This window comes from Haliaeetus leucocephalus, unplaced genomic scaffold (assembly GCF_000737465.1).
Source record: "Haliaeetus leucocephalus isolate CR32 unplaced genomic scaffold, Haliaeetus_leucocephalus-4.0 Scaffold751, whole genome shotgun sequence".
Taxonomy (NCBI): Eukaryota; Metazoa; Chordata; class Aves; order Accipitriformes; family Accipitridae; genus Haliaeetus; species Haliaeetus leucocephalus.
The window spans coordinates 15,837,443-15,864,875 of NW_010973187.1; the positions used below are offsets into that span (position 1 = coordinate 15,837,443).

At 41.8% G+C, this 27,433-nt stretch overlaps 1 protein-coding gene across 3 annotated transcripts in view; it reads right to left on the bottom strand.

The window, feature by feature from the left end:
- TAF3 (TAF3 RNA polymerase II, TATA box binding protein (TBP)-associated factor, 140kDa) overlaps positions 1-27,433 on the bottom strand; it is a 119,695-nt gene that overhangs the window by 4,654 nt on the left and 87,608 nt on the right. For all 3 annotated transcript variants that reach the window (XM_010581001.1, XM_010581002.1, XM_010581003.1), the window contains 3 exons: positions 22,506-24,322; positions 17,446-17,528; positions 605-860 (listed from right to left, as the gene is read on the bottom strand). In XM_010581001.1, coding sequence (XP_010579303.1) covers positions 605-860; positions 17,446-17,528; positions 22,506-24,322 — 2,156 coding nt within the window. The remainder of the gene's footprint in view (positions 1-604; positions 861-17,445; positions 17,529-22,505; positions 24,323-27,433) is intronic.

Sequence of the window (27,433 nt, forward strand, 5' to 3'; positions counted from 1 at the left end):
GCTGCCAGATAGGGGCCAAGTCCAGAGCGTATGTCAAACAGACTAATGAACTGCAGACTAATGAACTATCTACAGACTTCCTGAGGTGCACAAACATTTGCAATTTCTGTATGTTGAGGAACCCAGAAAAGAGATTAGTGGACTCTCCACATTTCAAATGAGGGCTAAGTCAAATTCTTGATGTTGTATGAGGGTTTTGTACTTGACCTGACTGACAGCAAAATCTATGGTGAGTTTGACATTTGAGGTTTCAATTCAGCACTTCTGAAAGCATCTATGAAAAAATCTCCATCTCCAAAAATAAATGCTCTCGCTCAGTTAGCAGAAAATACCGAGTGGGATATAACTGAACTTGTTAGAAGAAACTTAAATATTGAACTGGGAACACAGAAAAAAATTCAGTCCAAGTAGTAGCGTTTCCAGTTATTAACCCCTCAAAACACGTGCATGGAAGCAAGGGCTGAACAAAGAGTAGCTAAATAGAGAGGAACATCACAAGTCCAGGGACCATCAGCTGGAGGGGATGAGTCACCCAGGGGCTCAATCATCCAAGAGATGAACGTCACCGGCACCGGGACAAAATGCCGCAGTGTGTGTTACCTACCACGTAAGTACTGACGGTCTCGGTCACCACGCTCCTGACCGGAGCTTTGGAGCCTCCGGCTGCCGAGACGGCTGGAGAGGGTGGTGGGATGAGGACCGGCGAGACGGTGGGCTGTGGAGGAGGAGGAGCTGGAGCTGGAGGAGGGGTGACATGAACGGGAGCTGGTACCGGTGATGGCACGGGTGGAGGTGTTTTGGGCCGGCTCACGGGAGTGGAAGGTTTGACCTCTGGAGCTGGCACCACTTTGCTGATGACTCTGTCAAAATGAGACCAAAAATGAGGATTGTTAAGAGTTGATGGGAAAGAAAGCAACGATTGATCACCGACTAGACATAAAGAAAATATAGCGCAGCTAATTCGCATCACCTTTCAGTCAGTAAAGAGGCTGGGTTTCAATCCAACAGAAGGACTGTTGTCATTGCTACACCCATCCATGGGACAGGATGAAGCACCGAGCCTTTACAAAGTGAACGCCAGCACAGCCTGAACGGCTCTGTAGCTCTCTGTCATATAAATATTCTCTGTGGCTTTACTAAACCTTGTTTCGTTAAGTTTTACTACATTAGCTCAATTTGTGGGAAATATTAGAAAGGAAAGTTAATCAGCTGTGAACAGCACTGATTTTAATCTTCAAACCGAGAGACAGTATCATCCTCTTAAGATCCTACATTAGGGGGTTCTCCAAATATTTGCTAGTTTGGTATTTCTTTCCCCAAATGTTTATGAAATCAGCAGTGGATCTAGCCAGGACAAATAAATGACGCACACTATATACTCAGCAGTTAAAATATTGCTACTTACTTGAGTAGCTGAAGTAGACAGGATGTAGCTCTAGTAAATACACAGTATAGAATAATCTTGACCAGGAAGGGGGATACATAGAGGACCCAACATTTATTAACGAATGTTGATACACAGCGTTATTGATGTGCATGCAATTTAATGGACAAGACAGAAAAAGCCCTTACTATAAGGCTCTAGATTAGAAACATAAAGAGAAGGAAAAGGATGTTTTAGAAAACAAAACAAAAAAACCCTCAAACAAAACACAGGATAGGTCTATTTGTTTTACCACATTTTGGTAAATCATTTAACTAACTTATTTATATTTGAATGGTAACTGTGGGAGTGCAATTGATTTGTGATGGGACTGTAGGAAGAAGGCGATTTAAAGAAAGGTTAGACATTCCAGAGTGGAGGATATCTTAAGAAAGCAAAAAACCCGAAACATCAGTAGGAAAACCATGATGAAAATCAAATTCCAACAACTCCTGAGAACCAGGAAAGTCCAGCTCCACTGTCAATGGGAATTTTACATTCAACTTGAGAGTTTACTGCAACTCTCTTATGATATTCAAAAGGCAGTACCACTATGATTGGAGACGTCTGCATTTCAAGTCAATAATCCAAGCCATCATTTGAGAAGGGCTTGGAATTATACAGTATTTATGCTTGGCTGAGATAATAGAGTTTTTCTCCCAAGATATGCCACTTGCACTACTAAATCAGAACTGTGGCAAGTTACAGTAAACCCAGACTTAGTAAAAGGAAACAGGGCACTGGGTTTGGTACTCCTGCCTAACCTGCCAACTGTAGCATCACACCTACCTTCCACGACCTACTATGAGGACTAGGTGAAAACCAAACCTAAGGCAGTTTAGAAACTTAAGAGTGGAGCAGAATCTAAAAGGCTTTAGATGAATTTCCATCAGCAACACTGAAGACATTCACACCACTTGATGTCCTAGTGATTGCGTCAGGTACCTCATCTGGGAGGTCAGGCTCTATGCGTCAGTAACGTGCTAGACTGTGAGTCAAAGTACAGGACTCCTAATTTACGTTGTCTGTGACCTGCAGAAGGAAGGAAGTCCTATTATCAGGCCATCCTGGGAGCAACCTACACATCAGATCAAGCCTCTTTCTCCTGTTAGTGGGATACATCTGAAAACCCACTGTTCTCTCCCACCAAGAAAGTCTTCTCTCTGGCTCTTGATGTCCACGATGCGTTTCTGGTTCAATGGAAGTCCTAGTGGGAGGCCCCTTGGGGCTCTTGCCAGCCTGGCCACCCCAACTCAGATGTTTCTTCTGTGCCTTCCTACTTCCACTGCTCCCACAGAGAGCCCTGGCTCCCAACGCTGAATGCCTAAGACCTTGGTTGGCAGCATGGTTTGCAAAGTCACCCTCACGACTTGAGAGCCAACTTTCAGTAAAAAAAGTCTTAGCAATAATAAAAGCGAGGAGAAGGACAGACAGCAAAATATTTGGCACAGCAGAAGTAATTTGGACGCTTTCAAACATCGTTACTCCTTCTTTCCCCGCCTCACTCTTCTACCCCCAACAAGTAAACAGCCCTGCTATGAGTTCTTCAGGGAGTCAACCCTCCCCAAGTCTAGACTAAGAAATGTATTAGCTAGTAGGATTTTAAACACAACTTTGCACACAGTGTAAACAGTTTAAAAGCAGTATTAGCTAATACAATTTGAATAAGAGTGACCATGCCCAGCTAACATATGAAATTAAATTACACAGTTTCTTGGTCTAGATAAAGTCAGGTTCCTCTCCTGACAGGGTCTTCAAAGCCACTCTGCTAACAACTGCAGAAGCTACAAGGAATAACACATACGACTACTTCCAAAACTACAAATATTCATTAGCGGGCGACACACACTCATCAATTGGCTGGTTTGCTTGAAGTGTGCAATTAGGACATGTTCAGTATATAGGGCAGCTTGTTTATCTTAGGTTTAGAGCTCAGTTATCAAAACAGGAGATCGGCATTTTGGAGCACGCTTGGGCCTACCACTCCCTTGGGCTAATAAAGTTCAGAGACTTCAGACTCCAGAGTGGAGAAATGAATGGCTTTGTGCTACACCATTAGAGGTGATGGAGTAATCTCAGCGAGGGTGGTTTAGCCTGTCCTCTGTCCCGAAGAAGGGGCTGCATACACGGCAATATGGAGGTGGGGAGAAATCAAAGGGAAATAGCAGTCCCACGACTAATAATTAATGTTACTTCAGACTTGGAGAGAAACCTAATATCAAAACACTATGTAAATGATGGCAAGATTTATGAGCTCTATTTTATAGACAGGAAAAGTGAGGCACAGAGCACACTGCAAGTAGGCGGTACTCACTACAGCAAAGCTTCGATCCTCCTGGTACCTAGGTCCCTGCTAGGGTTTAAACTCTACTTTTGGACATCACCATACGTATCTCGATACCTTCTTTTCCAAGTATGCTTTTCATATGCTTCCAAAATCACCACTTGTATATTAAGTCTGCAAGTACAATATTAAATAAGAAAAAATTTCACCTCCCTCCCCACCCCAATCCAAAAACTCTAAAACTGAGGCTGGGTTAGTATTTTTTGAGGTAAGCGAATACAAATTAACATCATCCACCATCAACACACTCAGAGGCCTGAGACAAGAATTACACTTCTCTGCAGGCTGCTTGCCTGACAATATATCACAAACACATTCTACACTGAAAGATAAAAAGTCAATTAAAGTTGTTTTTGAAGCAAAATCGTTCCTCCAGAATGAAGGGGTGTGAGAGAACCCTTGGAATAGATGTGGTAATAAAAATCTCTATAAATCATAACTAAAGGCTACCACTCCCTTTAAGAAAAAAACAGAATTAATGTAAACACTGTGCATCTGGTTGTGTGCAACCTAAATTCACTTTGGATTTCTTCTTAAATGCTAGCAGGAACTGTATTTCTTACAGAACCTCCGTGCATTTATAATTGAACGCATGTAGTGATGCACTTCTTCATAATGATAGAGTGAATGAAAACCTATTTTAATCATTACTCCGGGGCAATCACCCCGTTCACAGCTACAGATCCAAACCCAAACAGGATGAAAATGAAGTGTCGACTTGCAGGCAAAGTGCAAATTCTACCAAGATTTTAAGTGTCGCAACAAGGTCAGTTGGTTTATAATCAGTTCTAACTGGCATGAGCCGTAACACGTTACATCTGGAGCAAAATGAGGCTCCAAGGTGTGAAATGGTTTCCTATCTTTGGAAGTAATTTATTTGATTTCATTCTGATCCTTACGGCTGAAAGCCCCATTGACTGCTTGATATAAACACAGGGAAAAGACGTGTGCACCGAAAGGAAATGGCTTTTCAAAAATAGGATATGAGCCACAGGGCTGAGTGATTGCTACGGGTGATGAGCTCCAAAAAAATGCTGTATCAGTACTTTGAAAGGTCTAGTGAAAAATCACAGGAATCTTTGTTTCTCAAAGGCAGAGCTCCAAAGAAGCTGTTTCTCTGCCCAAAGGAAAAACAACATTTGAAAAGTCCTAATTCTTTTCTGAACCCATGACCCATTTTTAAGTAAGGAGCAGGAGCTAAAGGGGTCTTTGTATGTAGGAAAATGACACCATCACTGCACTGACGTAATCAAAACTAGTACAACTCACTTGGATTATTACGAGTGGTATTATTATCTATTAGTATTGCTATTCCTTTTTTGATATAAGTTCCTCAATACTAGAAAGTTAAGTGGTGTAACTATTTTATCACTGCAACAGTCTCACACCTGGAACTGAGATTGTTGCACCAGAAAAAAACGGAATAGTCGAAGACCTATGGGTAAGAGTGTCAAAACCACCCAGGGGAATCAGGAAGGTTTCCATATGGTTTAGATTCTTCCCAGATTAGAGGTGATTTTGAAAATTTTATTCCAACCCTGGAGAAGAATCAGTGTAATTTAAGCTCTGTAATGTAGGCTAATTCCCATATTACTTTTAGAAAGGGAAATTTAGTTTTTATCGCTTATGCCCTGCTGAATATTTTATTCTGTGCCAACAGGTCATATTGGCAAATACAAGCTTCACAAATACGCGGTATGACCAACTCATGCATTTGCAGAGTGCCAAAATGTATCAAACCTCCAGCGGAGCCCCTAGCAATTTTGCAAGTGGAAAGACTTCAGTGCTTAAGCTTGAAATTAAAAAAATATAAATATTTTCATGTGATAAATTGCCTGCAAAGTGATATTCTTCTCTATCAAGGAAAATAAACTTTGAACACTTATTCCAAGATATCATCCATTTTTGTGGACGCTGCCTGGTCTCACACAAACGGCACAACTTCCACCTAAGCGTGTTGACCTTCAATGGTGCACATGGAGCTCAACAGCCCATTCTCCATTTCATCACTATGGCAAAACCCCGCAAACATCCCTTCCCGGGCAAATGAGTCTAGTGATTTTACAGGCATCGTGGCACCTAATCCCATTCGCAAGTTTATTGAGGTTCACCTTAAAACCGGTTTAGCTTTTTGTTCCCACCATTACCCTGTTCCAGGATGTCACCGCTCTGATTGCACAGCAACCTCTTCTAATTGCCAGCCTACATTCATAGCCAATTAAGTCCCATTTGTTTTTTGTGCCAATGTTGTTCTTTAGCTTAAATTGCTTTCTCCCTCCAAAATGTTTGCTTGCCTAAGGTATTTGTAGCCAGCAATCATATCCCCTCTTCACATGCTAGACTAAACACACAAAGTTGCTCCCCTCTCCTATCATAACACGGGCTCCCCTATGCTCCCTCTAACAGTGCTCCAAGCCTTCCTCTGCACCTGCTCTTCCCAATTCATCCTTCCTGAAGACAAGCTGCCTTCAAGAATTGAATATAACATTTCAGATGAAGTGTCAACAGGTTCTCATATGATGGCCCGGACACTTTCACTGTCTCTGCTAAAATTACCTCTTGCAATGCATCCTACGGTCACACTTGTATCATGTTGGCAACTCTTGTCGTTCTGTGATCAACTAACGATCCCTCACCCACTTAATGCACCTACCGTAGCGATACACCTACTGATCAGCTCTTTACTTCTGGCTGAAGTTTCTATTGGTACACTTCAAATGCAAAGCCTTAACGGCAATTTTTCATTTACCGAATTAAATACCATTTTTCCTTTCAAGGGGATCCAGTTCTTTCCAGACAATCATCAGATCCTCATTTGTACTGACATGCTCCTTCAACCTTACTGCCAACAAAAAGCATCAGTGTTGTACCTCCTTCTGTGACAAAATTTTAAATGAAATTATTAAATCAAACCAGTCCTGAAATACATCCTTGAGCATGTTCACTAGTAACCTCCTCTCCGGTCATATAAGCTCTCTTACAACTCTCAGTTGCTATCTTCCTTTGAGCTAGTTCCTTACTGCTGAGCAGTTCCTCTGCTAATCCCATCTTTGCCAGCTTCACTATGAATGTCCTGAGTGATAGTATTAAACATTTTCCTGAAATCCAGTTTGAATTTGCCATCTTCTATTCACCCAGAAGAGAGCATTCCTTCTTTCAACGGTAGGACAGACGTCAACTTTATTCCAACTACTCACGTGCCAGTGTCTCACCTCTTCTCCACCGCAGCTGTGACTTTCCCTTGGAAGGGAAGCGATTTGATCCTGCACCCAGAGACGGCTTCCCCAGTCCAGAAGAAATCACTCCGCACTGGGAGGTGGAGGCAGCTGCTCTCAGCATTGGTGGTGGAAACAAATACCCAAGATGCACGGCAAAAAATCAGCTGTTGCCAGCTGCGTCTCTTGCCGGGACTGCCAACTGGACTAGGCTAGCCTAGAAGATCAGTTACTTATCAAAGATTGGTATCAAGCCTGTTGGCATGGTTTACTTCCGTTCTGTGTTTTATTCCACTACTTCCAAGCCTTTAATCAGCTCTTCCTCCAAAATTTGTTTTATAATCATGTGCACTGCTGTCAGCGGGTGTCTAAATCACTTTCCCTTTCTTCCCTTCTTCAGCACTTCTATTTATTCTATTATTTATTAAAAATAGATCTAACAAACATTGCATTTTAAAATAAAAAGAAATATATTAAAAATTACCTGTCACTGAGTCTGCAAATTCACAACCCAGTTCTTCTAGAACTTGGGAGAAAGATTATCCCATTCCTTGACTTCAGCGCATAAAGGTCCCTATATTTTACTTCCCAATTCATTACGGTAATTTCCACCACTGTCAACCTACTGCTGTTATCCATCTTGTCCCAGTTCTCAGTAGAGAATGAACATAGGATCTGAAGTATTCTTTCTGTTCTTTGCTCATACTGATATCATCCTTCATCTTCTCCCTGTCTTCATTTCCATGGTCCATCTTCTTCCCTTCTTTTCCTATTTGCTCAATATCCTTCACAACATTTAATTCAGCTTGACTTCCGCCAAGCTTGACTTCACCTCCACAGTCTTTGGCCTTGAAGATGTAACTTCTTTGCTAACAGACTTCTTCTCCTAGAGGTACGATGCTTATTCCTAACATCCTTTTGGAACTGAGTTATTCACACAATTCACTCTGTAGTCATTTTGCTACAAGTGCCCCCTTCCCACAGGCAGAAAACACCACTTTTGAATCCATTAGGTCTTCAGTCCAGCTGACATTTCTAGGTAACTCCTTTGGTTTATGGGCATTTGCACTCTTGAAATTGAATTACAGGTTTTCTACTGTTTATTTTTCCATTACTTTAAGTGAAACAGAGTTCTGCCCTTGGCCTCCGCCCTCCGTATCTGTTACAGCAGGGTATTTCTCCCAACAACCACAAACACCCTTCTGCCGATGACTCCTAAATCTCCCTCCCATTCTTTCTCACCATTCTGACTTACATCTCCGGATGGTTCATTGCCAGTCTGACAAAACAAAACTGAGCTGGTAGCGTGGCGTCTTGGTATCTTTCATCTTCTTTCCTCTCTTATCATCAATAACAAGCTGCTCAGAGCTTCGATGTGAAAACCACCTGGCATTATCCCCTTCTGCTGAGCTCTCAACAGCAAAACCAGAAGCTGGTAAAACATGTTTATGCCAATGAGCTCTTTGCAAACTTTCTCTTATGTGTTCCTTGCAAAGTGCCCTTTATTGTCATTTGTTTTGGGGTATGTTATGGGATGCATGATCTAGAAGCTTGCCCATAAACCAATCCTACATCTACTCTCTTTAATGAGAGCTAGTGTAGAGTACAAATTTTATTAACTACCACAAAATTATGCCAGCAAACTGTAATTTCCAGCTTGTTACTGAGACGTGTTTTTGAAAGAACCAAGCGAGCCGGTCAGTCCTGAACTTGGAGGCTCCGTACAACTAGAGATCAATTGCTCGCAGGACAACTCTACTAAATTCAGGTAGGACCACCTTTGTCTTTTGTGTCTACGGATGGCTACTTCTTTACGGCTCTCTTGCCCACATCCAGCTCCCAGGAACTATAACATGAATCCGTGGGTCTGTACAGTTTCCTCACTTTTGTGTAAAAACGTCAAGAAAAGAGTGAATAAAAAGAAGCACCTCTGTCAAAGACAAGAACAAATCAGTCTCTTGCAGTCATCTTCTATGGAGCAAATTCTATTTTTTAAACAAATACCCATCTGCCTTTCTAATCTTTCACACATATTTGGTCGGTTTCTGTTGTGCTTTATAAGGGCAGCTGCTCATACCCATTTAGACAAGCAATTTGCTTATGTGTCTAAACCTGCCTGAAGTATTTTTCTTTTCTTTTTTTTTTTTTAATTGTGGTATACAGTGTACAATTTTTTTACTCTTGAGCAATAAGCAGCAAAATCAAAGAATCTCACAGTAAGTTGTTTTGTTTTCTAATGACTCAAGCCTTTTTACGGATTCACTTTTGGAGTCATCACCCAATGTGGCCAGCAGCAAAATGAAAATAATTTGCCACAGCCTACCACCTTCCATAAACAGGATGAATAATTAGTTGGGGTGGCTTCAGTAATTAAAAAAAAAAAAAAGGAAGAAAAAAGCTAAGGACTACATCTGAAGTTGGAAATAACTCACACTCAAGGAAGAAAAAACTCTTCAAAATCACCTCTAGAAATATAAACAAAAATGATCATTTACTTGTTTTGGTAAAAGGGATATGGTATTCTTCATTTTTTGCATGTAAACGCTGCAATCCTGCAGCAAGGGAGAGGCTGGGGAACCTCCACTGAAGTGAAGGAGACTTTTGGATGGATACAAGACCACACATGGGGATTTTACTGCAGGATCAGGGCCAATATCTTACACTAAAAAAGAACAATTGGGAAGGGGATATGAATCATACCCAAGACAATATCTTCATTAAAACACATTCAGCATTTAAAAAGGCATTGAAAATCAGTCCTCCAGCTCTTACAATTTAAAAGACTACAGAACAGAAAAATGTGGGTATGTATATACACACACAAACACACACAAAGATTTATGAAAGCTGTAAAGATCACTGGAATTCCTTACGCACACCTCTGCAGCCTTGCAGAGGAGCAAGATCATTTCCCATTACTTTGCCCCCTCACTTAGGTGGTCTATTGATCATATAAAAAAATTATTTCACCGTTAGGCGCTCTTTTCCGTCTTACAGCAAAAGTTGGATTGACACCCAGAGCATTAATTCTGTTAACACACGGTTAACACGGTCTTTCTCTGCTAAGTGCTACACTGTAAAATAATTGGGATACCCATCAGTACTGCAGTAAACACAGACTTTTGCTGCCCAGACTCTATTGTTTAATTTTTCCAAGCAGTGGTTTATCCTTCTACATTTTTCTCCCCGAAGTATCACTTTTTCCCTCCTCTTTAATTCCACAGTAAGTTCTCCTCCAGAGCTTTCTGTTGAATAAGCAACGTCTCGCAGGGTAACCAACACCGCCCACAGCTGTGTCCCACAATAGCCCCATGCTGCTTGCATTACGTCTTTTGGAGGATTTGGTCACGGTGCCTTAACTGCTCCGAACACTGCTCTTATTCATAAAAACGTGCGGAAGGAGGGGCTTCCAGCAGGATTCCTTTACCTGTTTCCCCACCACAAAACAGTGAAATAAATGGAATGGGTCATGAGCTACTTGGCCAGTAATGCAAACCTACGGCTTGACAAGTCAATAAAAAGCCAATCCTTTCCTCCCCAGCCACACGTAGGGAGCCAAGGCTAGAGGCAAACAATTTGGGTATGCCTACACAGGGAGGTTAATGAACCCCATTATTCAGCTATTGTGGGCAAACACTATGAAGACAGTCATCTAAATTATCAAAGTCTGAGTAGCTCTCCACTAAATAGCACTCAAAGTTCAAAGTTTCTTCACGTGGTCTGATTTATCTGTACGAGAACAACCCTATTAAAAATGAAAGATCCTGGATATCCACCAAAGATGATACTTTAAAAATAAGATGCATTCTTGGAAACTACATAGGGCAGAATTCTAGTTTAATTGAAGCTAATAGCAAAGTCCTGTCTTAGGTATCTAGCTTTTTTTCACAGCTCCCCGGGGAGTTTGAGCAGTTTTCAAAAAAATACATATTCATGTTGCAGCAGCAACTACAGATCCCCAGTGAGCTTAGGGGAATACCACCGTGGTCCTTGCCTAATTTCTTGTCTTCAACCAGGTCAATAAAAAGCTATTGATGGGTTTGCTAATACCGTCGTCTTCTCTCCTCCCTTGGTACCATTACCTTTATAAAGTCTGATTGTGTATGTGTGTGTGTAGTTTTCCCAAGAAAATTCACTCTCTGGAGAGTCTGCAGCTCAACTCTTACATAAATTAAAGCTTGTTGCAGATAGAAGATCCATCATTTAGGCATCTGGTTTTTGGAGAACATTACCCTATAATAAACTTGGTGGTACTCTGCATGCTGCAGGTTAGATAATGAAGTTTTACAGAATTTCAAAAAGTATGAATAAAGAACTGTTTTAGTGCAATTCTGTTGCCCAGCTGTGGTTGCACTTAAAATAACAAATTCTTGAGCAAGTAGCAGTGATGACCCAAACCATGTAAATTTATGAAAAATAAACTCCTCCAACAGTCCAACTGTGTTTCAGGTCGGGTTATAGCTTCAATGTGGAGATTTTCTCAAGCTGCTTATCCTTTCAGGCTTCCATTTTTTCAGACACATGCTATTTTGCCTATTTATAAAAATACGTACCATGAGCACCTAACTGCAGTAGAAGTTCTCAGGTGGACGATCACAGAAACTCGGTGTAATAAAACAGAAAGCGACAGGACAGATTCTGGTTTGGTCTATATTGCCACTTGGCTTTGAGATTCCCTACAAAGGATGTCAGCTAGCTATGCTGGTGCCTTTTGTCATGGGGATATCATGCAGTCGAGTGAGCCTCCAAACGAATGTAAGTTAGGCCTTGGACTGATAATATCCTACCAAGCGATAAAAAGCTTTAGTGGAGTCAATTAAATATCTGGATAACAAAAATTTTTCTATCCCTTAATCCTTTTAGGATTTTATTTTACAATCCACAGGTTATTTAATATACATTTTTTTATAAACACATACGCATAATTATCTGAGCATGTGTGTGATCTGGTTTTGGAGAAAGTCACGTATCTACTCGCTTTAAAAATATGTAAGATAAGGGGCAACTTCATTAGAGCAGCAGGTCAGGTTTACAAGTTAAACACTGTTAAAAGACCTGTCTTTCCCCTTCTCATGTCTTGTTTCCAGGTTCCCTGCTGATGGCAGAGCTATGATATGATGCAGTACAAGTCTGGAGCAAAAGCCTGAAATTTTAAGGTAGATCTGGAGACCTGATTTCACAAAAAATATATATCCTGCTTCTAAGTCACAGAAGCACTGAAACAGCAACCAGTGAGTGGTACTCTGCTTTGTGGTCTGGCACTAGTGTCAGAAGCCACGTGTTTTTTCTTAAAAACTGTATTTAAATGTAGAATCAATTTATCTGAAGTATTAAAAATTACAGCACGTACTTTTGCTGAAGTTTATGTCAACTGTGGTAGTAGCTGGAATGTCAACACCTCATCAATAGATACGGTTTTTAAAAACTTATGGGTATAAAAAAATGATTGTGCTTAAGAAAAAATAACTAGACAAAAAGAAACCATGGTGCAATTGAATAAAAGTATTAAATTCTGCTCATCATTTGCAGTCAATTTAAAATTTAGAAGTCTATACTAGCTGTGGTTTTTTGTTTTGTTTTGTTTTTTTAAAAAAAGATAGCATCTCTAGTTCCTTCCTATGCTAACTCAGTTAGCAATCTACCTTGATAACACTGGAGTGGAAAAAAAAAACCAGTGAAAAACCCTTCCAACATATCATTCAAATCATATCTAAAAAGGTGGTCATAAATATTTTAGAACCCAAGCAAACCAATAAGAGCTAGGCCCATTAAGGATAAGATCTTTTACAACAAATTAAATAAAACAATTTATTGAAGCCTGGACTTGAGATAAACTAGATTTACTAGCTGACCTTTTATTCATTTAAAGAACAAAATTAGCTCTAATTGCATTAGAATGGAATCCAGTAAATTTCTTCTAATGTGGCATCCATGCAAGTATTGCTGTAATTGTTTACAACTAAGATGGAAATGCTTTGATTATAATCTACTTTCTTCTTGTTTTACTGTGCAGTTAAAACACTGGCAAAAAAAAGCTAAAGTAGAACAGTTTTTCCAATGTGGGTTTATCCATCTTTCAGCAACAGTACATTTTTGTGTCTATTAACCTAATGTTATTAATAGCCATCTCTTTTGAACTGATGTGTGTTGTAAGAATATTTGCACACCAGACAAGCTCGAATGCAGGTATCGCTTTGCATCTAGGAGCAATATGTACTCGTATTCACAGAAACAAGAAAGAAGGAGACTTCTCTGACACTACCATCACTACTTTGTACATTGGTCCAAGCAGAGGAGCCAAGAAGTGAAATGATAGAGAAGAAACAGTTTGCTACACTGCAAAGGCATTTTCCTCACCACTGCTGCATTATTTGAGTAAACTTGTGTTGCCGTTGTTGTGCTGTGTTTATGGTATGACATGAACCTCCATTTCAAGCACCATCAATCTGACACTTTTTCTTCAGACACCCGAAAGACTTCATGGGCTCACCAAGATCTGTAAGTAGTTCCATTAAAGACAATGTTTTATATGAAGTCCCCCAAACAAACCAACCTCCAGCTGAATAGGTACTTAAGTACTTCCAAAAGCCTCCAAAGAGCTCTTCTCTTTAACAGAGGAAACTGAAATAACTCATTACTCCATCTAGTTTTTACTCATCAAATTCTATGAATCCCCCAAAACTTTTCTCATACCTCTCCACAGCTGTGTTGGGTTTGCATGGCAAGGTTTTGGTAGCAGGGGAGCTACAGGGGTGGCTTCTTTGAGAAGCTGCTAGAAGCTTCCCCCATGTCTGACAGAGCCAACGCCAGCCGGCTCCAAGATGGACCCACTGCTGGCCAAGGCCGAGCCCATCAGTGATGGTGGTAGTGCCTCTGGGAGAACAGAGTTAAGAAGGGGAAAAAGTTGCAGGAGGCACAGAAACAGCAGCCAGAGAGAGGAGTGAGAAGATGTGAGAGCACCAGCCCTGCAGACCCCCAGGTCAGTGCAGAAGGAGGAGGAGGAGGTGCTCCAGGCGCCGGAGCAGAGATTCCCCTGCAGCCCGTGGTGAAGACCGTGGTGAGGCAGGCTGTCCCCCTGCAGCCCAGGGAGGTCCATGGGGGAGCAGATCTCCACCTGCAGCCCAGGAACAGAGGACCCCACGCCGGAGCAGGGGGATGCCCGAAGCAGGCTGTGACCCCGTGGGAAGCCCATGCTGGAGCAGGCTCCTGGCAGGACCTGCGGCCCCGTGGAGAGAGGAGCCCAGGCTGGAGCAGGTCTTCTGGCAGGACTTGTGACCCCACGGGGGACCCACGCTGGAGCAGTCTGTGCCTGAAGGACTGCAGCCTGGGGAAGGGACCCACGCTGGAGCAGTTCGTGAAGAACTTCAGCCTGTGGGAAGGACTCATGCTGGAGAAGTTCGTGGAGGACTGTCTCCCATGGGAGGGACCCCATGGTGGAGCAGGGGAAGAGTGAGGAGTCCTGCCCCTGAGGAGGAAGGAGCGGCAGAGACAACGTGTGATGAACTGACCCCAACCCCCATTCCCCGTCCCCCTGCACTGCTGGAGGGGAGGAGGGAGAGGAAATTGGGAGTGAAGTTAAGCCTGCGAAGAAGGAAGGGGTGGGGGGAAAGTGTTTTAAGATTTGCTTTTATTTCCCATTATCCTACTCTGATTTGATTGGTCATAAATTAAACTAATTTCCCCAAGTCAAGTCTGTTTTGCCTGTGACGGTAACTGGTGAGTGATCTCTCCCTGTCCTTATCTTGAGCCATGAGGCTTTCATTATATTTTCTCTCCCCCGTCCAGCTGAGGAGGGGAGTGATAGAGCGGCTTTGGTGGGCACCTGGCATCCAGCCACGGTCAACCCACCACAAAGGCAATTCATGGTATTCTCAAACAATCCCGTGCTAGTAAAACTCCAGAGACATGCTAACTGAAACACAACATTTCTATATGATAATTACCAGATATTCAGAACTCCATTACCAACACAGATGAAACGTAAGCTTAGTTTTCCCTTACCATAACACGTCACAAAAGCTTTTGTTTCTGCCTGTTACCAGCTGCTTAAAAGGTTGATGATCCTACTATGGTCTTTTCAACTAATAACTTTAAATAGAGGTTGCAGAGACTTCTGGTATTACTTCAGAGGTCCAAGCCACAGAGGCAGCTATGTAATGCTTTGCCTCAGAGGCACATCAGTCCTTTTCATAACGATCACAACACGTGAAAATTAAAATACGCTCTGAGTTCAGGCTGAATATTAATTGTTGAGCATGAAAGCAGAAATATTAGAGTAGGACAGCTCCACTGCGAGCCCTGCCGCATTAGACATCGGATCGACATACAACACAAAACAGTTCCCAGAGCCACGTGGCGCAAACTGTATAACGGCAAATTTCTTCCTGGATTTTTGCCTTGGAAAACTATGACAAATCCTAAAAGCTATCACAAAGCTCTGTAAGTTCTTGTTTGCCATCAGCCAGAAGGTGCAACTGGGTGATACAGCCATTAGACTGGGAGAACTTTAGGGTGCCAGTATGGTGGGCAGTGAGGAGATATTTAAGGTAGAAAAGGGAAACTAGTAAGCAAAGAGATGGAATACTAATGACTCAAACCTTGTTTGGTCATGCATCCTAAAGCAATCTCAAGGACGAGCGTCATGTGGAGAAGATGAAGCTCCCCTCCTAGACGCAGTACAGATGCTGCAGGGAGCTGCAGCAAAACCACTTTTTAGCATTTCCTACCAGCTGCCTCCAGGACTCCCCCGCCCCTGAAGATCTCAGCCTTGGTGTTTAATTCTCCCCTAATTTGTCTAGAAACTTTGAGCTAAGTCAGCTTTGTGTATCTCCCATCCTGGAGTCAGGGTTTAAACTCTAGGCTCTGCCGTGCTAAGGATCACAATGCTTGAGGTCCTCAGATGGAGGTCAGGGTGCCACTAAAGATGCACAAAAGAAACCGGGACTGAAGCAAGTTTCCCAAAAGGCCATAAAACAAGATTTCAGTATCTCTGACCCACCATGGGCTGGCAGGGCTGACAACGATGTACCCATATGATTTGTAGCAAGCAGATGGAGTCTGAAGTCCCTTCTCAAAATGTGTGTGGGTATGAGAAAGACTGGGGTGAGATAAGACGGGAAGCAAAGCCAACCCTCTGGTGCTAAAATATGGCTTCAGAAGTTTAATTTAGAAGCTCTGCCTTGAAAATATGACTTAATTTTCTCCAAACAAACACTAGTACAGTCCTTGAAAAAGAGGAGTTTAAAAGTATCCATAGCTCCTCAAGGAGGAAAACAGATTTGTGGGCTTTAAAGGGCCAGTCTGTCCACCCGTGCACATTCAAATTTGCACAGCAGGACAGACAACTGTTCTGAGAAAGCAGGAGCTTTCCTACAGCACTCTGAGGCACAGAAATCTGAGATCACACTCAAATACTGTGAAAGGAAAAGAGCAGAAACGGTTGAAGAGCAGGAAGAAGCCCTGATATTTGGGGTGGGGCTGTCCCATAGAAACCAAGAAATGACTAAAGTCCGGTAGCAACTTCAAACTAGTAAAACTCACCTACTGAAGAGCAGGACAGCACAGAAAAAACAGAATAATCATCAAAGACGCAATTTAACTTATAAAGCAGAAAAATTAGCAATTAGGAGATTTAGTTCAGAATGGCTACAAAAGAGAAACAACAATATTTAATGTGATGAATGGAAAAAAAAATCTGGTGCTCATGTTTACCATCAGACATGAAAGTGTGCTCTGTGCCATTAAAAACATGAAAAACCCAATTAAAAGAAACCCTTCCCGTACAACACAGGACCAGCCTAACAAAGCCCAGTGACACATGGTTTCCCCAGCCTCTCCAGCCACCTGTTTATGCTGTATGATCTCAGGGTAGGGATCATCCTATTTACACTCATACAGTACAAAGTAACTACTATTTGTACAACAGCACCCAATAATTAGGGAGCTAATGAACCGACATTTGAAATGTGTTAGGTACACTCATGAATAATCATCAACAGTTATAATAAAACAGACGCGTATAAAGGAATTTCAACTGTTATGTTTTAAAGCATAAAACACTTGTTAGCTGAAGAGCATTGTGAAACTTAGCTGTAGGTTACACTAGGGATAACCGTCCATTACGGAAACCTCACTAAATATCACTGGAGGCATCATGTGACTCTAGATGGAGTCTTGTAATCCATGCCTTCAAAACGCACAGAGTGAGAAACACAATAGAAAGGATAGAAGATGATGGGTCCCGCTTGGAGAGTAGAAAAAAAAGGGCAAAATGTCCAAAAAGTTTCTATTGGTAAGCATGCTGCTTGATTTTTCATTAGCACAGTCAAAAGATGTCATAGCTGTATGGATGTCATTTGCCACTAATTTTTAAGCATTTCCCACTGAAAATAAGAGCTACCACAAGTGACAGAGGATGAACTGTGGTAAGTGTACACCTTGCAGATGGATTTATTTGTACTTACATCTTGTCTTGGCCTGCACCCACTCTTAATGTCAGCCGAGGAATAACCGGTGATGGAGCCGGAACAACTGGTTCCACCTTTATCTGTACAAGGGAACACAATCATCAGTCAAAGACTGCAAGCAGACTCCCAAAATATATTAATTACATGAAAGCATCGATGGAGTTAACCAAACAGAGTATATCAGCTTAATGAGAGAGACCTATGACAGACTGATCGCCACTCTCTCACACTTCGTGCTGTGGCATGGATGCTCAGAGTTTGTTGGGAACTCCCAGCCATAGCAAATCACAAATACGAATTCCAGTCTAAAAAATCAACTTGAAACTTCATTGCATTTGTACGCGCTCATACCTTTATTAACAAGTCTTCCTGATTTAGTATTTTCCCAGAGACACAAAATCCCCCACTATGTTTCTAAACAATGACATGAAATGCTTTGACCTTAGTACTCAAACTTGGTAGGTGCCCAGTGGTGTTTGCACTTTTTTCTGAGATTTAAATTAAATTATTTCCCAGGTTCATCACGTGAATGTACTGTGACCCTCTTGAATAAAAATTAGACACAGAGGAAGCAAATAAACCCCAAGCACCAACACTGAATACTTTATGAAAGCGCTTAACCACACAGGTATAACAGAATCACTGCTTTTTAATGCAATTAGGCTGAGGTTTCTAATGGTTATTTTTCAAATGGCCTGGTTTCCAACCTCAGTATTTGGTGGAGTTTAGACCACTTGAATATGTCCTTAACCTCCTTGAACCAGTGTCTGCCAAAATTACCAACTCCCATGAAGCTACTGCTTTGCAAAACCTGTACAGAATCATATCAGATTTGACAGCTGACATTGTAATGATTCTCCATACGTAAGTTGCTCAACTTATATCCATATATATGAGAAGTGTATATAGGTTATATATATATGTGAATATACACAGAAAGAGAGGGAGACTGATCTCATTTTGAGCATGTGCATCATCATATTTAATAAAACAACCACTTAGCTGAATCTGGTGCAGGAACTTAAAGAGACAAAGATAGTTTGCATAGACTAAACGGAAACCCGAGCAACTCTCAGTGGGAGAAAGCTGTTTTAAAAAGCTTTCATAAAGAAAGAGAGGGCAAACGATCAATTCAAAGCACAGAAAGCAGCGCCGGAGACAGCAGGCCAGAGTGGGAGGACTCAGTTAGGACTTACATTGAGGAACGGTAATGACAAAGTCCCGTGCCGTGCACCTTGCCCAAAGAATTGGAGCTGTCAGCAGGAGATGTCTACTCCAGAGAGAGAAGGGCTGCAGCCTGAGCAGTAATTCTGTTTCGACGCAGTTAACCGTGCTTTTCAATGAAGGTCTCCATGGATGTGCATTAGCCTACTTCACAGGTCCCTCTCTACTCTTTTGTTTACACAGCACCATTTTTTGTTACGTCATTCCCCTGGAGTGTTGCAAGAGCTTTCTTCCTCTGAAGCTCCTAAGGCCTGCAACAATTTCACTGCCGCTTTCCCAGGCTCTCAACTTGTAGCATTGTCCACTGGATAGAGACACGGAATTGAACCCCGGGTACAGGAGGCTCAGGCACAGGGCTTTGCACAGATTATCTTACCTCTTTTCCTGCGGGTTCCTCCTCCTGTGGTGCCTATTTGGAATACAAAGCTCCTAGGACAGGCACTGCTGCTTAGCTTCCAGCACGCAGCACAGAAAGATACCCGCGTCATCCGTCCTTTGTAAAAAGGTCCTTTGTATTATTATTTGTATACCACCAAGATGTTCTAAACAATGCTGGTGGGGGCTCGTGTGGCAGAAGAAAAACACATAAAACACTTCTTTATGCTCAGATAACCGATATCGCAGTCTGCTGCGAGAGGAAAACTGGGCTCCACGACAATCCTAAATCTTATCCCTTGATACAAGAGGAGAGGAAGCATCTTTCTGCAACACAGGTTTGCGCGTAGAGCTTGCATGACTGGCGCAGAGAGAAAATGAAGGAGCATTCACAGTTATATCCTGCATAGCCTGGTCTTCCTCGACATCGACGACAGGATTTTGATTCACGAGTAAGGGCCGTTTGCTTTGGGGCAGCTCCGGCGAGCCCTGCCCCGGCGCAAGGATGGCTCCATTTCTCATGAAGCAGTACCTCAACTCCTTTAGTTTACAGCTCAGCGTATTAAGGTTAGCTGAAACTGGGTCAGCCGCTGCTTCGTGAGCTGCTCAGTCGCTCCTACAGCACGCCCGGTAATCTCCATAGTAGAAATGGGGAGTAACTGCTTCAACCAACACTTACTGCGGGGCACGGAGCTTCAGGCAAGCCCAGCGCAAAAGCTTCTCTTGCTCGGTGCCACCACCGAACGCTTCCAGCACGCAGCCTTCAGCTTCTGCTTTCTGCCATTTATGCAGAATACTGGTTGCTGTTCTGTGTCCTCCAGCAGCTCGGGGCAAAATTACAGGGAAAACTTGATCAAAAAGCTTCGATTCCCCAACGGGATGGGATGCACGCTTAGGTAATAAGTATAACGATACTCAAAAATGGAAACATTACCGTTGAGTCGCTCTTTTGTTTAAGTATAGCAATATTAGAAATAGAAATCTGGCATTTTCTACTGGCTGTCAAGAGCTGAAACTGCAGTTAGCCCACGAACTCATCCTTCAGGCTGCGCGTACGCCTCCGAAGCGGACAAGCCGTGGAAGGTTAAGTGTCCGAGCAGTAACTTGATCATTTACTCTTACGGCGCGACTGCTGGCTAAATAAGACATTGTGTGATCTAAAAGCTAAATTAAGGAAACATGTACTTTTAGGGGTTAAAACGAAAGAGAAGCATTCTGGAGTAATACTGGGAATTGGGGCCAGCAGAAGAGCATTTACAGTGGATTACTAAGCTTCCCAAATCACCAAAGAGGTAAAGTCCAGCAATATAAGACTCCTTTGTAGCTAACTAAAAATACATTGTCAGTGGATTTGTCCAGTTTTATGTATAAGCAATACTTCTTTCACCTGAACTAATACTAGTAGTCATATAAGCCCCTTATTGCCATGTGCTGCATTTTTTTTGCTAATCTTCAAGGATTTAGCTTCTTTGCCACATACCTCAGGGCACCAACTGATAAAGCTCTAACTCTCCATTTTTCCAGGACACCAGCAGTGCGGCCTTGCAAAAAATGAAAATCGCTCAAGAGATTTAAAGGGGAAATTTATTTTTAAAATCCTGACTTGCAGCAAAGAGGTGGATTTAAAAAAAGCTTATCTATCAAGAATCAGTTTAAATTTTAATTCTATCTGGGGACTCTTTCATGCATTCTGGCTTTAAAGTTTCTTTTGACAGGGACTTTTTGCCAAGGTAATGGGCAGCTTTGTCAATTTAATTTGTCCAAGTTTTTATTACTGTTGAACTCCTTTTCCTAATATATATATGTTCAGTCTATACCAAAGCTTTACCAGTTTGTATTTGTTTGTGTATCTGTTACATTGCTCTAAAGTAAACTAGATACAGAGATTTGCAGAAGAAATGCAAAACTGAATGTACGAGAAACAAGCCACTCGTTTTCTCTATTTTATATACACACGTATTTAATTGAAAAAGAAATCTCTGCAGAAATTCTCAATGAAATACTGACAAAACATCTCAGGCTTGAAGAGCAGACAGACAAAATGGGGAATCCATGAAAGTGTTGCTGCAGTCTAAAATCAGCCATTAAATTAACATGGACAACTGGACCACCACCCTGTCGATCACCGCCTCATCCACAGCAGACAAATGTTAGTTCTCTAGATCACCCAGATTCTGCACTGAAAACCCATTTGTCAACTTAAAAAATATGGCAAGTTTTGATATCAGCAGTTTGTTTCAAGTCCAGCAGGTAGCATAACAAGGTACGGTGGCAAAAAAGGAAAGTGAGGAACGTCCCAAATGTGAGCTTGTACAAACTGAGTATTACACTCAAAGGAGGATGTAAAGAGCATCTTGGTAAAACCAGAACTTATACAGTGCTTCCTAATGCTAAGGATAGAGATTTAGGAAATCCTGTATTCAAGGTTATCACATATGAAGACAATCTCTTTCTTTTCTTCTTTTTTCTTCTTCTTTTTTTTTTTAATATTAACAATTTAGTGCGTATTGTAAGGTGAAGTGACAAAAAATTAGAGCAAATCCTGAATTAGGGGAGCTGCTTCTAATGGGATTTCAAATCTGATAACGTGCAAATATGCTGGTTTCATTTCTTAAATATTAAATATATTTTCAAGAGTAGGTGATAGTGGAAAGAAGAAATTATCTTTGGCTGATGTAAATCAGTAAGAGTTGCAGGAGTGGAAGGAGCTCAACCCACTTGAAAACTAGCTCTCCCCTTCTCTCTCTCAAGCATAAGACTCAAAACGAAAGGTGACATTTGAACATTTAGAGCAAAATTTGAAAACAATTTTCTTACTTCAAACACATTGGAACAACAAGGGGGCAGGCTTGCTAAGAGAGGACTCAGCAGCTCTTCTGAACATCTGAGATAACTGGTGAACTTGTTTATTTGAAGGCAGTCTGCTCCTCGTTTCTGTCCACCTAGTAATTTACTGGCTTCTACAAAGCTTTGAAACAGTAGACTTTTAGAAATGGAATTTAAAGTTTATATGAAAGGTATAGGGTTGCTGGCCCTACTGGTGGAAATCTACAGAACAAAATTTGCGCTTTGCAATACTACATACATTTGTTGTGTGTGTGCTGCTGTTGAGTCTGAGCCCCAGCTTTTCAAACTGAAAAGTGAGTCGAGGAAAACCAGGACAATCTCACATTTCAAATTCACAGAATTGAACTTCCATTGTTTTGTCTTCCAAAAAGGTGGGACAATCCCTGAAACTCTTAGGGGATGTCTTCCTTGGAGCTGTTACTTTTAAAAAATACCAAACCTGTAATCACACATCTCCTCAAAGCTCTTAAACAACGCTCAGCATCAAATATAGGAATCCATACGCATTTTTCAAGCAAGTATGCCATCTCAACTTATCTAAACAGCTTACCTTTTCACGTTTGTGTTTCTCTTTTTCTTTCTCTTTCTCTCAACTTATCTAAACAGCTTACCTTTTCATGTTTGTGTTTCTCTTTTTCTTTCTCTTTCTTTTCTCTTTCTTTCCTCTCCTTTTCCTTCTCCTTCTTTTCCTTCTCTTTGTCCTTCTCCCTTTCTTTCTTTTTCTTCTTCTCTTTTTTGTCTTTCTTCTTCTCTTTTGGTTTCTCTTTGTCCTCAAACAGTTTTTCAGGAAGCATTGGAGACAAGGAAGGTAACATGCTGGGAAGCCTCATGGCAGTTGGTGTGCTGAACAAGGGCAAAGACATTTCTTTGGGAGGTAACACAAGAGGTGCTGATGGAGCCTTTATCTTATCTTCCTTACCCTTATCTTTAAGTTTCTCTTTGTCTTTCTTATCCTTGTCTTTTTTGCCTTTCTCTTTCTCTTTCTTTTTATCTTTATGTTTTTCTCTCTCTTTTTTGGTGTTGCCATCTTTCAACTTTACTTTTGTGTCAGCTTCCTCAAAGTCCTTTAGTTTGAATTTATAGGGATCAAGATCATCATCTTTGAGTAGTTCCTTCCACTGAAATTTTGCTTCCTTGTTTCCTTCCTTGTCTTTATCCTTCTCCTTGTTCTTTTCCTTCTCCTTGTTTTTCTCCTTGTTTTTCTCTTTATCTTTTTCCTTTTGTTTTTCTTTCTTCTTCATTTTTGTCTTCAGCTCCTTTTTCAATTTCTTTTTCACTTCTACCGATGAAGCCAACTTGGTTTTCTCCTCATAGACTTTGAGAAGAGGTTCTGGAGTCGGTGGTGAAGCAGAAGGAGAGGAGAAATAAGTGAAGTTGGTGGGTGGATTAGAAGGTGTCCCCATGTTTGCCTTTCGAATGACCTCATCAATTGAGTCATCCATTGTCCATGAAATGTCTGAACTTGAAGTCCCACCCGAGGGAGGTATCGGAGTTGCTCCTGCCTTATTTGCATTATTGGCAGAAACAGAAGGTTTAGGAGTTGTAGTCTCTGAAATAGAAAGTCTTTTAGGACTGGTAAAAATTTCCCCTTCTGATTCAGAGCCGGAGGAAAACTCAAAGGGATCCGGTTCTCGTTCTGCACATGCACGAGCAATCACAGCATCGATTGAATCATCAATGGTCTTGTCCATCACTGGTACTTTCTTAGTCTGGTTTTCAATATTTGGCTTGGTGGCAGGCTCAGGTGGTGTCTGTCCTTGTTTTACTTGAATGTTTTCCTTTCCTATCTTGTCACTTAATGCAGCCAGAGGGGTTCTACTTGGTGTTTCAGGCTTGACAGGTGGTTGGGGAACATGAGCAGGGACCTTTGGACTTTTAGGACTTTTTGGGCTCTTGGCGCGACCTGGTGACTTTTTTTCTTTGGATCCAGATTTTGGTGAACGTATGGGACTTCCAGTTACCACTGGTGAGGGTGTGGTTTTAGGTGATTTTGTCTTCTGTCCTGGAGAACTTGTTTTGGACTTTGTTTTGGGCACAAACGGCTTTGCCTCTAAAGTTTTGGGGGTTGGCACTTGCGATTTTGCAATGGGAGCCAACATTGGTGGTTCTGGTGAAGGAGGGGCTAAGTCTGTATTGTCCTGAACATGAACTGGAGAAAGCATTGGTGGTACTTTTTGAGTATTTATTGAGCTAAGAGGCTCACGTGGTTCCAAAGCCCCGTCCAAGGTGTCCCCTTTAGAAACAGATAGTTTTGGCCGTTTCACAGGTGGAAATTCCTCAGCATCAGGACTTTCCAACGGTCTCTTGCTCAAGTAGTTCTCATCATTAATTGCCTCATCCTCTTCCATATCTCCCTCTTCTTCCAGTGGCACCTGCATGGCCTCTGCAGATGTACCTCCATCGGTAGGCACCTGTTCCTCTTCTTCTTCTGTAACAAAGAACATTTTAAATAAAGCATTAGGATAATTAAAAATGTATTTTACAGAAACAAACAAGCATCAGGGCAAATGTTCACATGCATCTCAGCCCGTAAGAGATAACTGGCCTCCTAACAGCTTCTTACTGGTCCACCCGGAAAGAAAATGTGGCATCTCCTCTGCCTTACATCAGCCACCATCACAACTGGCAGATGCCCTTGTCCCAGTGTAACGTCAAACCCATGAGCAGAGGATAGGAGGGTAGAGCTCACCAAGGATGGTAGACCTTGTGGAGCAGGCCCAAAGTGGCAGTTCTACCTAAAAACGTCCTGATTATTTCTTACTGCAGTTGTTGGGATTACAGTAACACAAACCTGCTGCTGCATTCATTTTAAACAAAGGGAGAGAGGTTGAAGCTTTTTTTTTTCTGTAACAACGTGGACTGCAAAGCATACATCAAAGTAAAATTCACTGGAATTAGCTGTCTTGCTTGTATATCACACAATTTTGACTGCAGATTAACTACTAGGGAAATGTTTTTCTAAACCTGGTTTGTTTTTCCTGAAGCAGCACAGGCTGAAGGTTAAAGCAGAGGACTAAGCCCCATTCAACCTGCCAGGTTCTGCCTCTGATACCATCTTAAGAGCTTGCTGCACACGGACGTCATCTGTTATGATTATATGGGAACACCCCAGCATCGCGTGTGTCCGCATTGGTTTGGATGAGGAGCACGCCTTTGAAATGCATCTCCCCATCATCCCTGCTTACTGGTGTGTTGTTTGCATCATGGAGCCATCCTGAAGTGCATATGTTGGCTTCCTGCTATAGGGAAACCAAAATGAAAGCTGTGTTGCCGGAGGAATACACCTAACACGCTCCACGTGCAGCTGGGCACTTGGGCTATGAGACCAAAAAAACAGCTTTTGAAAATAAAATAAAGACTGAAACATGCGCAGTGTGGACATCAGGCACCGACTGTTTCAAGCCAGCGTGGACATCACCTGTGTGACTGCTCTGTTTTTCTGTTTAATAGCAATTACTTTTTTTTCCCCTACATATATGACCATCTTCTGTCCTACATGTCACACGACGGTGCAAAGAAAGGGGAAAATTCACTTGAGATCTCCCGGCAAATCCATGGCAGGTTTGAGGAGAAGAGAACCTCTGATCTCCCCAACCACAGTCAAGCACTTTATCCTCTTGGATACACTTCCTCACTTTCAAAATGGAATTATCCAAGCAGGAAAAAGGATTCTTAGTCTGGAATAAGATCGTTCACACTGGCGTTAACCTGACACATTTACATTTGCTGTAATTACATCATTGCACCTATGCTGGTTAACATTCCGGCACTGACAACCTCATTTCACTTTACTCCATGTCTCCATTTACCCACCTGCAAAAACGCATGACATTTTGTCTAGCAGGGTTTCTGTGGAAAGATATCAAGTGCCCTAAGATCCTCACATGAAATACGTAGTTAAAAACATTTATTATGACAGCAGCTAAACCCCAACTTCTTAATGAGCAGGTGGTTTTAAAGAAGCAAACACCGAGAAACTTATAATGCTACACTAACACCATTTAAAGCTTTGTAAGACAGCATCGTTCTGAAATATCTCTTTTCGAGGCGTTTATTTTCAGGTTTTCTGTGCTGGTGTTTCTCTACTGTAATGTGTCAATGCTCTGATTTAGGAGAGTTGAGTCAAGAGCCCTGGGCTGCAGCACAAATCTTGCCAGCATCACAAATTAAGTAAAATGAGCTAGCAACTCTGGCTTTTGCCAGGGCCCAGAGGATTTACAGCAGCCAGCCCAGAGAGGAGACTTTGCCTGAGGATAAAGTCTTAGCCTTCCGTGAAAAACAGAAATGTTAGGGAGTTAGGTTTTGCCTGGCTGGGCACTGACATTAAATTTTTTAAACTGCAAAGTTAGAGTATAACTGAGAAATCACTGTGGACCGAGCCCGCACCTGCTATGGGGCGGAAGGAAATCTGCTTCCAGATGATGGAAGACATTTCAATCTCTGTTTAAGTTGTTGCAGAAATCAGCTGTCTTCATCTGCTCAAAACTGTTTTGGGGATGAAGAATTAGCATTCATCAGATGTCATACAGCACCGGTTGCTACCGAGTAATTCCTTCCCAGCTCCATTCAACCTAGTTTGCCACTGAGAGTTTGTTTTCATTTAAAATTTTAAAGAGGGATAAAATTTAAAACAAACACCATACTTTAAAACTGGGATTTAGAGAAGTCTTCTGCCTCGGCTACAAGATGAAAAGTGCAGGCAAATTCGAACATTGGGAAAGACAGGGTCTGATCATGCAGACTTTAGAGATAGCAACATAAACCATTTTAATATAAAAACCACAGTGATTAAAAGAGTCAATAAAGTGGAAGAGAAACGACTGCAACGAACAGTAAAAAAATTACATTTACTAGAAAAATCAGAACATTTATTTGCTAAAGATTTCTGCCTGGTGTCCACTTAAAGAGCCACTCTGTTATACCGTGTCTCACAGAATCGCACTGCAATATTTCATATTTTTGTAACTCCTTCCCATCCCAAGGTGCTTCTCATGTTTTACCTACTCAGGATTGCAGAATACCAGCAGCTGCTGGATCAAAGGCGAAAAAACAATTTCAGAGGAGGTTTGGAGAACAGGGACTGGCGTTTTGTACAATAAAAAAAGAGCAATGCTTATTTTTTTTTTAATAAGGCCAAGTAAAGTTTGCACCGGACCCACGAAGTTTCTGTGATCTTGTGTGGAGAAGCCAGGGAAGGGCAGAAAAGGTTAAAGTGCAGTTTGTAGAGGTGAGACTAGAAATCGGGGTGTCTTGGCTCCAGCTTTCATGCACATTCCTGCAAGCCACAAAGACAACTTAGTAAGGAAGCAGAAGCATTACCATCCCTTTTATATGGACTTGGATTCCCCAAAACATCTGGAAAAAATTGCCTGGGTCAGTCCTGAACAATCCAGGGACTAAGGAAGTTCACGAGCACTTAACTACTGACACACATTCACCACTTTTCAGACATGCTCAGATGACAATCTGGAATCCTATCGTGGTCAAATGAAATCCAAATTTCTCTTGGAACAAGGCCACGGTCTGATCCTCAGCAAGG